The 16,410-nt window shown below is 41.4% G+C and overlaps 1 protein-coding gene across 1 annotated transcript in view; it reads right to left on the reverse strand.

Moving 5' to 3' along the window:
* Nucleotides 1-6,648: 6,648 nt before the first annotated feature.
* The window catches only part of CDH1 (cadherin 1), a 73,970-nt gene continuing 64,208 nt past the window's right edge, over nucleotides 6,649-16,410 (reverse strand). Inside the window, exons 12-16 of the mRNA XM_079116852.1 lie at nucleotides 14,806-15,030; nucleotides 14,259-14,486; nucleotides 12,156-12,286; nucleotides 10,626-10,769; nucleotides 6,649-8,322 (exon numbers count right to left, since the gene is read on the reverse strand). Coding sequence (XP_078972978.1) covers nucleotides 8,113-8,322; nucleotides 10,626-10,769; nucleotides 12,156-12,286; nucleotides 14,259-14,486; nucleotides 14,806-15,030 — 938 coding nt within the window. The 3' untranslated portion in view covers nucleotides 6,649-8,112. The remainder of the gene's footprint in view (nucleotides 8,323-10,625; nucleotides 10,770-12,155; nucleotides 12,287-14,258; nucleotides 14,487-14,805; nucleotides 15,031-16,410) is intronic.

Consider the following 16,410-nt stretch of genomic DNA (forward strand, 5'->3'; position numbering starts at 1 on the left):
TCGCCATGTTGAGTGTGGCAGGAGGCGCTGGGCGCTAGGGAGTGGAGCGTGCGGCGTGGGGCGGGGCCGACTGGGTCAGGAACGCCCCCTTCGCATAAATATTGGGTTTGGGTCGCCTTTCCTCCCTGAACCTGGTGGTGGACAAAGGACAAGGCAGTTTCGGAACTCAGTATGATTAATTGCGATATAAAGCAGAAGGTAGCGAAGCGGGAGGATCAAGAGTTCCAGGCCATCCTGGGCAACTTGGCAAGACGTTGTCTGAAAATAAAATGAAAAGGAAACTGTGGATGTAGCTGGGCTGTGACCATAGCTCAGTGTTAATTCACCCTTGGGTTCAGCCCCCAGTTGTGGAAAAAGAAAGCAAAGAAGGGTGAGAGAGAAGGGGTGGGGGCAGAAATCGCTTATCATTAAATAATATGTATTTACCTGGGCGCGGTGGCACACACCGGTAAATCCTAGTGACTCAGAAGACTGAGCCAGGAGGATCACAAGTTTGAGGCCAGCCTAGACCACCTAGTGAGATGTTTGTCTTAAAATAAAAAGGACTGGGGATGTAGTTCAGTGGTTCAGTCCCCATATTGCAAATAAATCCCCAGTATTGCAAATGAATGAAATTAATGTATTTCAATATGAAAATACTTGGGTATTGCAACATGGGAAGACAAAATGAGGTAGGTATCTATTTACATATACTTATAGATAAGTTTGGATAAATAAAACCATTCAGGGCCGGGGTTGTGACTCAGTAGTAGAGCGCTTGCCTAGCATGTGTGAGGCACTGGGTTTGATTCTGAGCACCACATAAATAAAAATAAGGATATTGTGTCCATCTACAACTAAAAAATTTTAAAATAAAATAAAGCCATTCAACTGAATACTGCTGATTTCTTTAAGAATAAATAGGTACAAAAAAGAATAAATATACATATATGCCCATCATGAATGTAATAGGTACAGATGTTGCTATTTGTGATTTTTTAAAATATTTTTTAGATGTTCATAGACCTTTATTTTTTATTCATTTATTTATGTGTAGTGCTGAGAATCGAACCCAGAGTGCCTCACACATGCTAGGCAAGCGCTCTACCACTGAGCCACAACTGTGATATAGTTTTTGAAAGGGACTTCCAAAATTGATCTTTGTTCTACTTATCTGCTTGCTGTATTTCTAGAAAATTCAGGGTAGCAGGTGCAGTGGCACAGATGTGTAATCCTAGCGATTCCTGAGGTTGGGACAGGAGAGTTGGAAGTTCAAGGCCAGCCTCAGCAACTTAGTGAGGCCCTAAGCAACTTAACCAGAACCTGTCTCAAAATAAAAAATAAAAAAGGTTGGGGATGTAATTCGATGGTAAAGTGCCCCTGGGTTCAATCCCCAGAACCAAAAAAAGAGGAAAAAAAAAAAAAAAAAAGAAAATTGAGGGTATATTAAAACAGTGCTCTCACAAGTTGTGTTTATATGTAGAACAGAGTGGGTTTAAAATTCACATAATCAGAAAAAAAATTTTCACCTATATAAATCATGGTGGGCATTCAAAAGTTGCAGGACAATGCTTCTAAGGGCAGAACATTAGTTTTTTTTTTTTTTTTTTTTTTTTTTTTTTTTGCGGTGCTAGGGATTGAACTCAGGGCCTTGTGCTTGTGAGGCAAGCACTTTACCAACTGAGCTATCTCCCCAGCCCCAGGGCAGAACATTAGTGTGTCTGAGTCTTCCCTCACTAAAAGTTGATTACGGTCCCCTATCAGGGTCACAATCCAAGAACGCCACCCCCACTCTCACCACCCACTTTGACAAAATCCTGAGACTCTGTAGGCTTGATTTCTTGCAGATGGCTGACCTTCAGCTTTAACTGCTTGGAGTCTAGGGGAGCAGATGTGCTCCATATGCAAGCCCATGGCCCTGGAGAAAGAAACTTTCCATTTAGTTCCTCTCTCTGAGCCTGTTAGGCCCCATTTTTCTGAGTTCCAGCCCAAATTTATTGACCATTTCCTAATCTCTAAAGTGAAGTGAAAACAATCATTTTCATAAAGCTACCAAAGAAAGTTAAAATGACACTGCTCCGAATATTTGGCAATTAGGAGGCTTAATAGAACCTGATCTTTCTCTCCACGTCTTCAAATAAAATCTTGCCAAAACATCTTTAAATTGGAAAAAACATCTTTGAAGGAGAAATAAATGACCAACAAAATTAACATAACAGGGTGGACACAGCCAGTCATCCCCTTGGTTAACAGAGGTCCTATAAAGAGTAGGGATGGCTGGGGATATAGCTCAGTTAGTGGAGTGCTTGCCTAGCATGTGTAAGGCCCTGGGTTCAATCCCCAGCACCACCAAAAAAAAAAAAAAAAAAAAAAAAAAAAGAGTAGGGACAATACCAGGTAGAATCAGAGTCCTCTTCTAAGACTAATATACAGGCAATGAGAAAGTACTATACCAAGCACTGCCTGGTAGCCAGGGCCCTAATCCCTCCTAAATGGCCCAGCTGGTCTGCGATAGCTGTCGCAAGTACACAAAAGGGAAAAGCAGACACAGATGTGGAAAGTGTTATGATGAAAAATGTGCTCCAGTTCTTGGGGTGCTGGTCTATGTAGCTCTTCCAGTGTGTGAACCACTCCAGATTGCTTAAACTAACTTAGTGTTTGGTTACTAGCAAAGGAAAAAAAATACGGATTTTTTTTTTTTTCTTTTTTGTGGTGCTGGGGATTGAACCCAGGGCTTTATGCATGTGAGGCAAGCGCTCTACCAACTGAGCTATATGCCCAGCCCAGGATAATGTATTTTTGTCATGCTATAATTGTATGTTGCTCTGATTATAAGGGTTTATAAAAAATGGTGTTTAAAATTTTTTTTAAATTACCATAATGCTATTTCATTGTGTATTTTGCCCTCCAGTCTTTGTCACTAAACAAGGTTTTCTCAGTTACTATGGGTACAAGTTCATTTTGAAAATAATATTAAGTTGATTTAGAGGTGTTAAATATTTAGTGAAATGGGTATAATGCATTTTGTGGGGAAAATCCACCTCTGAGACTTGTGAGAATAGGGGCAAAAATGCAAGTGGGGGGGGCCCTCACACCACATGTGAGGGAATGACTCGGGAGGCTGAAGCAGGTAGATGACAAGTTCAAGGCCAGACTTAGCAAATTAGCGAGACCCTAAGCAACTTAGTGAGACCCTATATCAAAAGAAAAAAAAAAAGGAGGGGGATGTGGTTCAGTGATAAAGCACCACTGGGTTCAATCCCCAGTACCAAAAAAAAAAAAAAAAAAAAAAGTGTAAATACACCTAATAGGTTGCTAAATATTTTATGTCTTCCTACCTAGAAAACGATAACATGTCAAAATGGAGAATTCTCAGACTTCATCTCTGAACTCCACACTGGACATGGCAGCATGGGGGTGTCAGCCCCCCACCTGTAGCTTGATCCTCTTTACTCCTCACCATAGGCTCTATCCTGCACCATGAGGACTTTGTACTCACATAAGTGGATGCCCCAGCCCTGCACGTCCCTAGGCTTCTTGCCTGCCCTCCACCACTCACTGGCCTGTGATTACTCACACAGGAAGCCTGGTGCATCTTACCAAGGCAGACCAAGTGAAGAGGCCCACTTGCCCTGGAAGCAGGCTCAGAATGCTTGGGCAGGGAATTCCAAGGTCCTGGAACTGGAATTTGAAAATTTGGGGAATGGGGTAGTCAAGACTCCCAGACCTGATAGACTTCTTACTCAGAGGTAGGGGCATGTGAAGAAGGCCAGCTGGGGCCTCTGAAGCTTGGGTCCCAGGACTAAGGCCCTACATAAAAAGGCCACATAAAAAGGAAGTACTGGTGTGGAATTGACAAAAAATGATAGAATTCCCAGAACTGAGAATCCTTTATCTCAAATATTATGGAACCACACATCACTTTAATAATAATCCTTTAAGCTCTGTAAGCTTTGATACTGCAAATTGAAATGCATAATTTCAAAAGCAATGAAAATCTCATAAATTTTATTTACTTTTTCAGTACTGGGGACTGAATCCAGATAGAGGTAAACCCTCTATCACCAATCTATGTCCCCAGACCATTTTATTTTTTTGAGACAGGGTCTTACTAAGTTGCCCAGTCTGACCTCCTATCTCAGCCCCTTGAGTAGCTAGGATTACAGGCATGCACACATGCCTGGCTCATAAAAAATTTTTTTTACAACAAAAACCAGATAAATCCCAGGTGGAACAGTGGTGCACTTTAATGTGTGATAAGATGTTAGGAGTGTCCCAGTTTAACAAGACTCCAGTATACATCGAGCTGTGTCTGAAGAAGGAAATGTTCCCAGGCTTCTCTCGGCCTCAGGTCACACAAATAAGTTTTTAAATACTCTTTAGAATCAGATATCAAAACTTATGGGATTTTTAGCTTATAGGAATTAAAAGCATGGAAACTCCTTCCTCAGTTTGCTCTGGGTAGTTTTTTGTTTGCTTGTTTTACCAGGAATTGAACCTAGGGTTGCTTTAGCACTGAACTACATCCCCAACTCTTAAGTTGCTTAGGGACCTGCTAAATTGCTAAGGCTGGTCTCAAACTTGTGATCCCCCTGGGATTTCAGGCATGCACCCCCAGGCCTGGCTGCTCTGGGCAGCTTTGTTAAAACATGGAAGTACAGCCTGGGGAACCCCTGTAATATGCTATTAAATAAACAAGCATTACCACCCGATCCTCACAAAAGCTGTATCTAAGAGGGATCTGCCCCTTTGCAAAGAGCTATCTGGGGCTGTACAAGACACACACAGCACACTGTATTCATGTAAAACGTGATCATTTGAAGCTGGCCAACAAGGAGCCCATTACCAGGACTTGAGGGACAGCAGCTGAACAAGTCATCAAAGCAGGCTGTGGGTGTTTGCTTAACCCAGAACCAACAAGACTAAGAGCACTCAATGACTATCAATGGCTGTTTTATAGAAACAGAAAAGACCCTAGCAAATTAAGTGATCTTAGGGATATTATCTTTTAAAGTCACAGTGATAACTAGAATGGTTGCATTCTATTTCCATAATTGGCCAATTTTTTTTTTTTTTTTTTCTTTTGGACAGTGCTGCAGATTCAACCTTGAGCATGCTAAGCAGTACTCTACCACTTTCCCGGTTCATTTATTGAAGGCTCTCTTCCCCCATGGAGTGGTTTTGGCACCATTGTCAAACACCATTTGACCACACATGAGATTTATTTCCGAGCTCCTTATTTCTCCCCAACATTTTGTTTTGAAATATCTTAAACCCAAAGATATCCTTAAATGGAAAGAGTACAAGAATGCTTGTATACCTTTCACCTAATTCTAGGCATTATATTTTGCCATATTTGCTTTCTCACTAGCTCTCAGTCTAAACTTTTTTTGAACAATAAGTTAAATTCCAGATGTCATGACACTTTATCCCTTCAGCATATACATTCTAAGGGTTCCCTTAGAACCATGCACCCATTATTGGCACCCAAGATTCATTTAGAGATATCACTTACTATATGATTCATATTCAACCCCCCAGTTTCCCCAAAAGGTCTTTTTATAGATTTTATATTTTCACTCCAAGCCAATCCATGGGTGGCTCCTCAAAAGCTAAACATAGAACTAATTACATGACCCAATTCCACTCCTAGGTATATTCCCAAAAGAACTGAAAGCAGGAATTTGTACACCAGTGTTCATTTCAATAGAAAAACAACCCAAAATGAGTGGATAAACAAAATGTGGTATATGCATACAACAGATTTTTCAGCCCTAAACAGGAACAGGATTCCAATACATCCTAAATATGAATGCACTTTGAAAATTATACTAAGCATGCCTGAAACAAAAATACAAATAATTTCACTTATATGAACTATATAGAATAGGCTAATTCACAGAGACAGAAATAGAACAGAAATGAAAAAGTTTTAGAAAAAGAGATGATGGTAATATAACATTTTGAGTTGAATTATATGCCTAAAAATGGTAGAATGAAGAGTTTCAGTCTGGGATGGTGAAGAGTTTTGAAGCTGGACAGTGATGACAGGTGCACAATAATGTGAATGTGTTGAATTTTATACACGACAATTTAAAAAAGTATACAAAGGGAAAAAACTCACATCCCTCCAGCGGGGGTGGGGGTGGGGGTGGGGCGGAAGAGTTGTCAGCCCATCCAAGCACTCTCAGCAGCACTATTGACATTTTGAGCTGGGTAATTTCTTATGTGGGACTGTCCTGTGCATTTTGGGATGTTTAGCAGCATTTCTGGCCTTGACTTGATGACAGAAGCACCTCCCAGGTGTCTCCAGAGATTGCTCAATGTTCCGTGGCAAAGGGGGCCACAACCTTCCTCAGTAGAAAACCACTGGCCTATGCTGGCATTGCTGACTAGGTAAGCATTGCTTGAAACTTTGCTTTTGTGAGTCTTCCATTGACCTTGGAATTTTATTGTTTTCACCACAGGTTATATGGATGGACAATCTTTGAACAAAGTTACCTTTTGAATATAGTTTCCCCTTCTCTGTCCCAAGTAGAATAACTAAAAATTCTGGAGAGGTCATTTCACCCTGAGGCTTCTTTCTCTACACCTTGAATGAGTTCACCTCCACCGTCTTCCTTTTGCCTTGCTTAGAATTCCAGTGGAACCAAATCAAACAAGTTTGACAATGATTTAACAAAATTCTTTAATAAAATTTATAAAAATGCTTCCTTGAGAATAAATTTCTCAGCTTGAATTGTTTTCTTCTTCCACTCCCAAAGAAAATACAAAATTATTAGCACCCACACACATACACTCAAAACTACAGTGACATTCTCTATGACAACTATATCAGATAGTTTCAAACACAAAAATCAAGACAATTCCAACAATTGATTGTAGACATGATTTTTTTCCTTCCCAAAACAGTTGACAGTAAAACAATTTTATAAAACTCTTCAGTACTTGTCAAAAGTTGAAATTTGCATTTTGAATTAAAAAAAAAAAAAAAAAAAAGAAATTCAAATCAGTCATTTTCCTCCCCTTAACACCAATTTGGGCAGTATTTACTTTCTGCTTCTAAGAGGGAAAAAAAAAAAAAAAGGAATTTCTAATATCTACAGTTTTTTGTGCACAGTTGGAATCAGGCAACTATGTCCAGATCAGCAAGTGTTTTCTGTAGACACCATTAAAAGCAGGCACTTGGGGATTCTGGGCTTTGGGTACAAACCATGGTATAAAGATCCTAGGTAGGAAACACATGCTGAGATCCCTCCATTCTGCCAGAATTTTCAGGGATAGAGACAAAACCACCTTAACCGTCCTCAGCATGTTTGCTAAAAGACCAGGCTTAGTGACAAGCTCTCTGCCACCTCCAAGTCCATCTTTCAAATTTCCTCTCTGGCTTTGGCTGCAGCACTGTAGGCACTACTCTACATCCCAGAACACACTGCTCTTTTGTGTCCGTGATAAATAAACAAGAAGCATTAAGTGGCACCTGAAAATTCACCACACTTTCTAGTCCAGGTTCCCATACAGAACCAAAGTACCCCGAAATGACATTCACATAGCAAACCTGGACTGAGAACAAGTAAATGCATAGATGCCCATTTCAAGTCAGTACTCAGGAGATGGAGAACCCCTGTGTGGGGCAGAGCCACAGAATTCAGGATTAAGGGTGAAGACTAGAACACAGGACACACCAGTGCACTGATGGGGAAAAAGCACACAATTAAAAAAAAAAAACAAAAAACTTTATATATATATTTACACACAAAACAGAGCTAGGACAATTGCTCTTCCTCTTTCTTTTAGACATGAGACCACGCCCCTTAGGGAAATCTACACGTGGCTAGGAGAACCTTCTGAAACTAAAGTTTGTTCTTTTGAAATACTAAAAATTCGGGGAGCTCTGTGACATCATCACTCTGTGAAGAGTGACAAAAGAAAAAAACCAAGATTCAAGCACTAAGTCAAAACCTTTCTAACATACACAGATTAGCGCTACAAAGTGGAAACAACTATCTGTACTGCATCGCCCATCAGTCTCTCCCCCAGGAACTCAGGTCAAGGGAAGACGGCTGAAAACCCCCAGCAACATCGCTCCGCATTTCCCATCACTCGGGCCCAAGGACCCCACTCTCGAGTGCCCTAGTCGTCCTCGCCACCCCCGTACATGTCCGCCAGTTTCTTGAAGCGATTGCCCCATTCGTTCAGGTAGTCATAGTCCTGGTCCTGGTCCGACTCTGAGGAATTCAGCGAGCTGAGACTAGCAGCTTCAGAACCGCTTCCTTCATAGTCAAACACCAGCAGAGAGTCATAAGGGGGCGCTGTGGGGTCACTATCAGCCGCCTTCAGGTTCTGAAGAAGAGAGACAAGGAGGTGTTTCAGTAAAAGGAACAGCATACTCCCCGGCACCAGGATGCACTGGAGGCAGGACGCCCCCCGTGGTGCTTCAGGCCACACGTGATGCAAGATGATGCAACCAGACTGTAGGTCACCACTGAGCAGTTAACACAAACAAGGGCCATTTATAGTACAACCTGGCATTAAAGGTGGACATGATATATTGTTGATGAGAAGGGAAAATTACAGGAATACATGAAGAATGCTTTCCCCCTAAATCAAAACAATAAATTTTATGTAGGTAAGGAAAGAACAGGCACCAACCAATCAGGATGGGGCTTTCTCAAATCAGGGTGGGGATTCTCATGTCCCCAGTTAAGATGGAGAGAGGCTAGAAATAATGAGGGTATAGTATATACAGACTGCATTTCAGTTGGAAAAGTCTAGAAGGATGAAAGTGTAATTATTATTAGAAGTTAATTCTGAGCCAGGTGCAGTGGCACAGGCCTGTAATCCCAGTGGCTTGGGAGGGTGAGGCAGGAGAATCTTGAGTTCAAAGCCAGCCTCGGCAACTTAGCAAGGCCCTAAGCAACTCAGCGAGACCCTGTCTCTAAACAAAATATAAATAAGTGCTAGGGATATGGCTCAGCACCCCTGGGTTCAATCCTCAGTGCCCCCCCCCCCAAAAAAAAGTTAACTCTGGGAAGTGGAGTGGGGGAAACTGAGGAAGGGCTTGCATGTTCTTTTCTTTATATACCTTTTCATAATTTATATTTTTTAAATGGCAAGCATAATTTTAAAAAACTACAAATAAATGTGATGACTTGCAAACGAATGTGAATTGGGGAAAGGATCTGAATCCAGATGTATCCAAAAGGAATGGTGAGCTGGATGCAGTGGTGCACACCTGTATTTCCAGTGATTTAGGAGGCCAAGGCAAGAGGATGGCAGATTTGAGGCCAGTCTCAGCAACTTAGACTTTGTCTCAAAATAAGAAGTAAAGAGGGCTAGTGATTGTAGTTCAATGGTAAAGCACCCCTGGGCTCAATGTCCAGTACCATAAAAAAAGGGGGGGGGGGGGTCCTTCCTGTTTCCCAAAAATCCAGTGATTTGAATGGATGTAACTTGGCTACCCCACCTTGCTGCATTGTTTTGTATAGTCCTCAGTGTTAGTGACTCCCACAGGAGACTACATAAAACCAGTCTCAGCCTCCAATGACCACTAGACTATCAGACCTGTCCTGAAAATAACTGAATAAATGATCAGGTGAAATAGTCTAAGAGAAAGAGAATGAAAGTCTTTGTTGGACTGTTCCCTTACTAGGTTATTTGGTCATCTCACTCCTAGTTCTTTATTTTATCCTGAGCTAATGAATTTAATGCCTTATTTTTCTCCCCTGCAGGTAGAACCACCTGTGCCAGTTCTGGCCAATAACATTTTGGGCCAATTCCTTTCTTGAATACAAAGATGATGTACTCAGAGAGGCAACATGTATCCCATTTGTTTAGAATTAAAAAAAAAAAAAAAACTGGAGTGCAGGAAAGGCACACTGTCTCTCCCCTCTCTGAGATGACCCACTATTTCTCTTGAGAGTGTCCCCTATTTCTTTTATTATCCCTTCAATAAACTCGTGCCTATTTAAAAAAAAAAAAAAAAAAAAAGATGATGTACTAGAAGAAAGATTTCTGTCTTTGGTTCTGCCCCTCCTACTTCTTCCTGATTGAAATATAGACTCGAGGCCTGGCAGTGATCACAAGGCATCAAGCATGAGAACAAGGATCCCAGTGCTTAAGAGCATACAATGGAGAGTGGAACAGCCCCGTGCACCAGCCAGGACAGCGTACCCCAGCCTTCTGTTTACACAAGGTAAACCCACTCCTATCTAAGTTTCTCAGTCTAGAGCAGAATAAATTTCTGACACATACAATATAGATTTTATTTTTCTGGCCCTCAGGTAGACTGTGATGCACATTTAACATTATGCCCCAACCAGTGGTGAGATCCCATTGAAACCAAACTCAACTTACTTTGCATCCTTTAATGGCATTTCTAGATCTATTAATTCCTTTCAAGCAATTCTTGGTTTTGTCCTGTAGACTTTGCAAATCCCCTAAGACCAATTCAAAGTGCTATCAGTTCTAAAGTTCATAGAAGATAAAAAAATAAAGAATAGGACTCAGGGATTAGGCAGGCTAAAAGCATGATAAAGGGATGAAGCTAAAGATTCTTTTTCTTGTTTTTATTATTTTGTTTTCCTCTCTTTTTCTCTGGAGTTTAGAGATACATTGTGCTTTGATTTTCAACTTTGCTTACTTACTTCATCGATAAAATTTCCAATTTCATCAGGATTGGCAGGGCGGGGACGATACTGGGGCACACTCAGGAGGGTTGGTGCTACATCATTACGAGTCACTTCCGGCCGGGCATCCAGGCCTCTGTGCAACTGGCTCAAGTCAAAGTCCTTGGAGAAAAATGTAAAGGTATGACAAAATAAAAGGCCACATACACAAAGCTATGTTTTTGTTATGCCTTGACTGCCAACTATATGATATTTACCAGCATGTGCCCAATTTAATATAAAATGACAGTTTTCAAATTAAGAGTCTCCCAATTAGCATCGAAAGAAAACAGCTTGAAACATGTAGCACTTGAGATGAATATAAACTGTTGTGTCTTACTTGCTTTCCATAGGATATAATTATTGGGTTATTATTCAGCAGACATTCACTCTCTTCCCACCAGTGCCTCTGTGAGAAGAGTACACATGCATTCATCTTGGCCTTTGTCACACGACTTGCTTTCAGCAACGAGACAACAGGCAAAAGCTTGAAAGGCCCTGGCCTGCTTGTACAGAGCAGGAGCAGACCTGGACACAACTTGAAACTTAGAGTCATTCAGCAAAAAATCTGCCCAGGTCAGTGAGTGTGAACCCCACTGATATTAGCAACTGCCCCAGCTAATCCACAAATGCCTGAGAAAAACACTCAGTGTGCCACTGAAATCCTGGGCTTGTGCACTATGTGGCAGTATCACCATAACTGCTCACTGAGAGAGCATATCTGGCACCCTCCAATTAGACTTGAAAATGCCTTGAAATCTGGAACACTTGAGTAAGGCAAGTAAGCACTTTTGCACAATAAGGAAAAATAGAGACCTCAAGAATTAAATATCTCAGACTGGGGGTGCAGCTCAGTGGTAGAGCACTTGCCTCGCATATGCAAGGACTGGGGTTCGATCTCCAATGCCACACACAGACACACATACAAGGCATGGTAGCACATACCTGTAATCCCAGTGACTTGGGAGACTGAGGCAGGAAAATTGCAAATTAGAGACCAGCCTCAGCAACTTAGCAATTTAGTGAGACCCTATCTCAAAATTAAATTAAAAAAATCAAAAAGGTATAGCTCAGGAGAAAACTATTGAGTTCAAGCTCCAGTACTAAGGGGGAAAAAAGATTTAACCTCTAAAAAAGCAAAAACCAGTTTGGCCTAACTAAAAACTCAAGAGAAACCAAATATTAAAATAGGTCATTATTCTACAATAATTTCTTCAAATTATCTCCAATGACAACTTGATTGGAGTTCTTTGTTTTGTCCGGACCATACAAATAGTGTAGACGCTGGAGTCAGACTAGGTGTGTGACCTTGGGCAAGCCACTCAACTGTTCTCTGCCTCAGTTCTCTTATCTGGATGCAGGACGGTAAGCAATAATGAAGACACCTTGGGGGGTTTTCCTTAAGAACAGTACGCAGAGTGGCATGGCTATTTCCGATGTCTGCCTTCTCATCATTGCTTCTTCCACATAAGCAGATCGCCACTGAGCTTTTATGTTTTTAAAACTCACCTGGTCTTCTTCTCCGCCTCCTTCTTCATCATAGTAATAAACATTGTCCCTGGTGTCATCTTCTGGTGGCAGTAAGGGCTCTTTGACCACCCCTCTCCTCCGAACAAACAGCAGAAGCAGCAGAAGCAGAACTGGAGGGGGAGAGAGGGAGTGATGGAAGCCACAGGCAAGGAAGGCCAGAAGCCACCGCCACAGAGCACCAGCAACTTGCATCCTAGACCGGAGGCAGCAGGCAGCCACTGGCCACCTTTAACACATGTGTAATCAACCCACATGACACTCATGTCCTTGAAGTTAATAAATGTAATACCACATAGCAGACGATGATGCTTGAATTTTAGTGTGTTCTTTAACTTCCAGATGGATCTTAAAACCAACCATGGTCATTTCTTCAGATTCTGGGGCAAAGTGTTCTAGGCAGAGGAAACAGTAAGGGCAAAGGCCCTGAGGCAGACGTGTACTTGATGTGATTGAGGAAAGGTGAAGAGGCCAATGTAGCTGAAGTGGAGAAGAGGCTGGGAGGTACCACTGTAAGGACTTTGGCTTTGATTCTAAGTGAGTTGGAGCCATTCAAGGTTTGTGAGCAGGGCTGCTGGGCCAACCTAATGTGACTAATTCATGCCTGTGATTGTTAATCTATTACAGGAAGTGGACTCAGAATACAAAATCACATGACATGTTCTTAATCTTAAAATAAAGATTGTGAATGAAGGGAAGGGAGGGGGGACAGGATAGGAAAGACAGTGGAATGAATCTATTTTAACTTTCCTGTGTATGTATACAAACACACCACAGTGAATCTCCATATCATGTAAACCATAAGACTAGGATCCCAATTAGAATAAGATATATTCCATGTTTGTATAAATACCAAAATATACTCTACTATCATGTATAACCAAAAAGAACAAATTAAAAAAAAAAAAAAAAGATTGTATAAGCAAGCTCAAGCTTTGAACTCTATTTCCAAAGTTTTCACTTGATCTTGAGATTATATATAATTAGGATACATACTTCACTTTAAAAAATAATATTATATTCTTCATTGTGAATGGAAAAAAAAAAAAAAAAGGACTGTGTTTTTATTGTTGTAACAATGTAATTCTTTAAGATCTTTGGACAGAAACTCTGTATACTCACTGCTCTGCCATGGCCTGTCTGCCCAGGGGGTGTGGCATGGATGAGACCCTTTGAGCTGCAAACAGTTCCTATCCATGCAGAAGCACCTTATGGTTGGTTTCCCAAGGGATTTTTTTTTTTTCCCATTTACTTTTAGACCTGTTTATTTTTGGCTTTACTTAGAATATCCATGAGGATAGATATTTTGTTTTGTTCACTGATAGCTCCAGCATTCAGAACAGTGCACAGCACTCAAATATTGAAATAACTGCATGAATGAACAAATGAACATACTGTTGCAACAGTGTAGCTTTAGCAAATAGGTTAAATCTAGCAAGTTTATATTTGGAAATTTCTCATTAATTATATATCCTGGAAAACCTGGTTACTGATATTAGTATGCATGGTTCTGGCATACTGTTGTTGTTGTTTTTTATAAATAAACATGATAATAGAGTGTATTTTGATATCATACATACATGGAGTATAACTTATTCTAATTTGGATCCCATGCTTGTAGTTGTACATGATGTGGAGTTTCACTGGTGGTATGTTCACTATGAACATAGGAAAGTTATGCCCGACTCATTCTACTTTCTCAAGGGATGCTTCTTATCAGTGACCCCAGTGTCTGACATAAAGCCTGATACCAAATAAGCAGTTAAATATTGGTGGAATGCAAGAAAAGCTTCATGTGCTTGTGTCCCACCTGTGTGCACTCAAACTTGGGAAGCACTGAGGGAGGAAAAGAAACAAAACAGATGAACCCCGAGGCCCCCTGACTTCATGAACAGGGTTTCTCCCATGCCTGGACAGCTTACCTCCAACATGTTCAGTAAAAGACAAACTTCTCCTTTATTTAAACCACTGTACTTGAGAGTCTCTTTCATCTTCTAACCAGTACCTTAACAAAAGTTCTTTCTAGGAAATAAACCACCCCCACTTGAGAATCCAAAGGCTGAACCACGTACCAGCTGCACTTACTTAGGAAAGCAAGGATCCCGCCAAGAATCCCTAGAATGGCAGGAACTTCCAGTGTCGCTTCTGCGAATTTCACCCTTATGCAGTTGTTGACAGCTCCCTCACAGTCACACACGTGGACGTCCAAGGTGGTCACTTGGTCTTTGTTCTGATTATCCATGAGCTTAAGATTGATTTTGTAGTCGCCCACCTCTAAGGGTTTCTTTGGCTTCAAAATGATGGACTCTTGGGCTGGGGGAAGCAAAACAAATGAATGGGATCAGGAGAAGACAGATAAACAAACAAACAAAAGTAAATTGAGAGGGAAGTAAAGATGCTCCAAAGCTGAGTGAAGAAAACAGAGCTGCTTGGGGTTTTGGTTACTGGGCAGTAGGTCACAGGCAAAATATGAGGAAAGGAAAGAGACCTCTGGGGCAATGCCACGAGTTTAGAAGGCACCAGAGCAAATATCAAAGGAAAGAGGTGGCAGGTAGAGCGGGAAGGGAAATTGAGCAACAGGCAGGGAAAGGGAAGGGAGAAAAAGCAGGGAGAATCAAGTTCAAGTTCCCACCTGGATCATTGTACTCAATGGTCCAATTCACACTTGCGCCATGAGTTAGTTCTGCTGTGAAAGGTGAAGTGTTGGGGGGAAGATCTGGATCTACGATGTTGATGACATGAGGCTGTGGATTCTTCTGGCAGAACTGCACATTTCGAGGTTCTGGTATGGGAGCATTGTCATTTACGTCGGAGAGGATCAAGAGAAGGGTTCCTGTTCCAGTGGCAATTGGAGAACCTAAGAGAAAACACAGAGGAGATGTCCCCACTCAGAAATATTAATGAAGCCTGGCATGGTGGCGTATGCCTATAATTCCAGCAACTCAGGAGGCTGAGGCAGGAGGATTGCAAGTTTGAGGTCAGCCTCATCAACTTAGTGAGGCTGTAAGCAACTTAGCAAGACCATGACTCAAAATAAAAAATAAAAAGGGCTGGGGATGTTGCTCAGCGGTTCAACACCCCTGGGTTCAATCTCTGGTACCAAAAATAAATAAGTAAATAAATAAACAAACAAGCAAACAAACTTTACAGAAAATTTTCTTTTAATCAGCTAGTGGATTTTCAGAATAAACTTCATTCTCCTTTTAGACTGTATGTTAAAAGGCTAGGCAAAGGCTGGGGATAGAGCGCAGTGGTAAAGTGATTGCCTAGCAAGTGTGAGGCCCTGGGTTCCACACTTAGCACTGCAGTGAAAGACAATTTGCAAAATTAAAGCAACACTTAACTCCATTTATGTGTGATGTGTCAAAATGCATTCTACTGCCATGTATAGCTAATTAGAACAGCAATGAGAAAAAAAAAAAAAAAAAAAAAAAAAAAAAAAAAGCAACCCTTACAGGAACCACTCAGAACATCAGCCTTTGGCTGTGATTATTTAGGTCAGGGTCAGCAAGCTAAGCTAAGGTCTTCTGGCCAAGTTAGGAACACAGTTATGCTCATCTCTTTATGGATTTTCTATGGCTGGCTGCAGGCTACAATAGCAACAGAGACTGTATAGTTTTGTAGAGCCTGAAATGTTTACTCCCTGGTCCTTTATAGAATAAGTTTGCCCATCCTTGGTTGACTGGAGAGTCCCAAGAAGCTGGGGCTCGCTGCAGGCTGAGGCAATGGGCTAGCTCTCTGCTCTGCAAATGGAGACTCATGATGGTCTTCCTTGCCTGGCCCTTTCCTTTCCACATGGTCAAACCAGATTACTACTTCAACAGGTTAGCGGGTGACAATGGGAAGAAAATTAACCACGGGAAGCTTGTAGATCTCTTTACAAGTAATTTGGCCTCAAAACCTCTATCTGAGGGAAATGCCTGTGAACAGAGGCATATACAAGGATGTCCATTCACCAATCATGGAAATAATAATTGCAAACGACCAGTGTCCTTTGATATGTGAATGACCAAATTATGCTACACCCAGATAACTTTTTGTTTTTAGGGGTAATGGAGCTCGAACTCATGGCCTCATGCATGCTAGACAAGTACCCTACCACTGAACCACATCCCCAGCTCCAGATAATACCATTCTTAAAAAGAGATATGTCTATCCTATGCCATGGCAGACCTCTGTGTCTTTGGAGGAGGGATGGGGGTCTTGGGAAAGGGGAGATTGAACCTAGGGGCCCTTA

Source organism: Sciurus vulgaris (genome assembly GCF_902686455.1).
Source record: "Sciurus vulgaris genome assembly, chromosome: 17".
Lineage (NCBI taxonomy): Eukaryota > Metazoa > Chordata > Mammalia > Rodentia > Sciuridae > Sciurus > Sciurus vulgaris.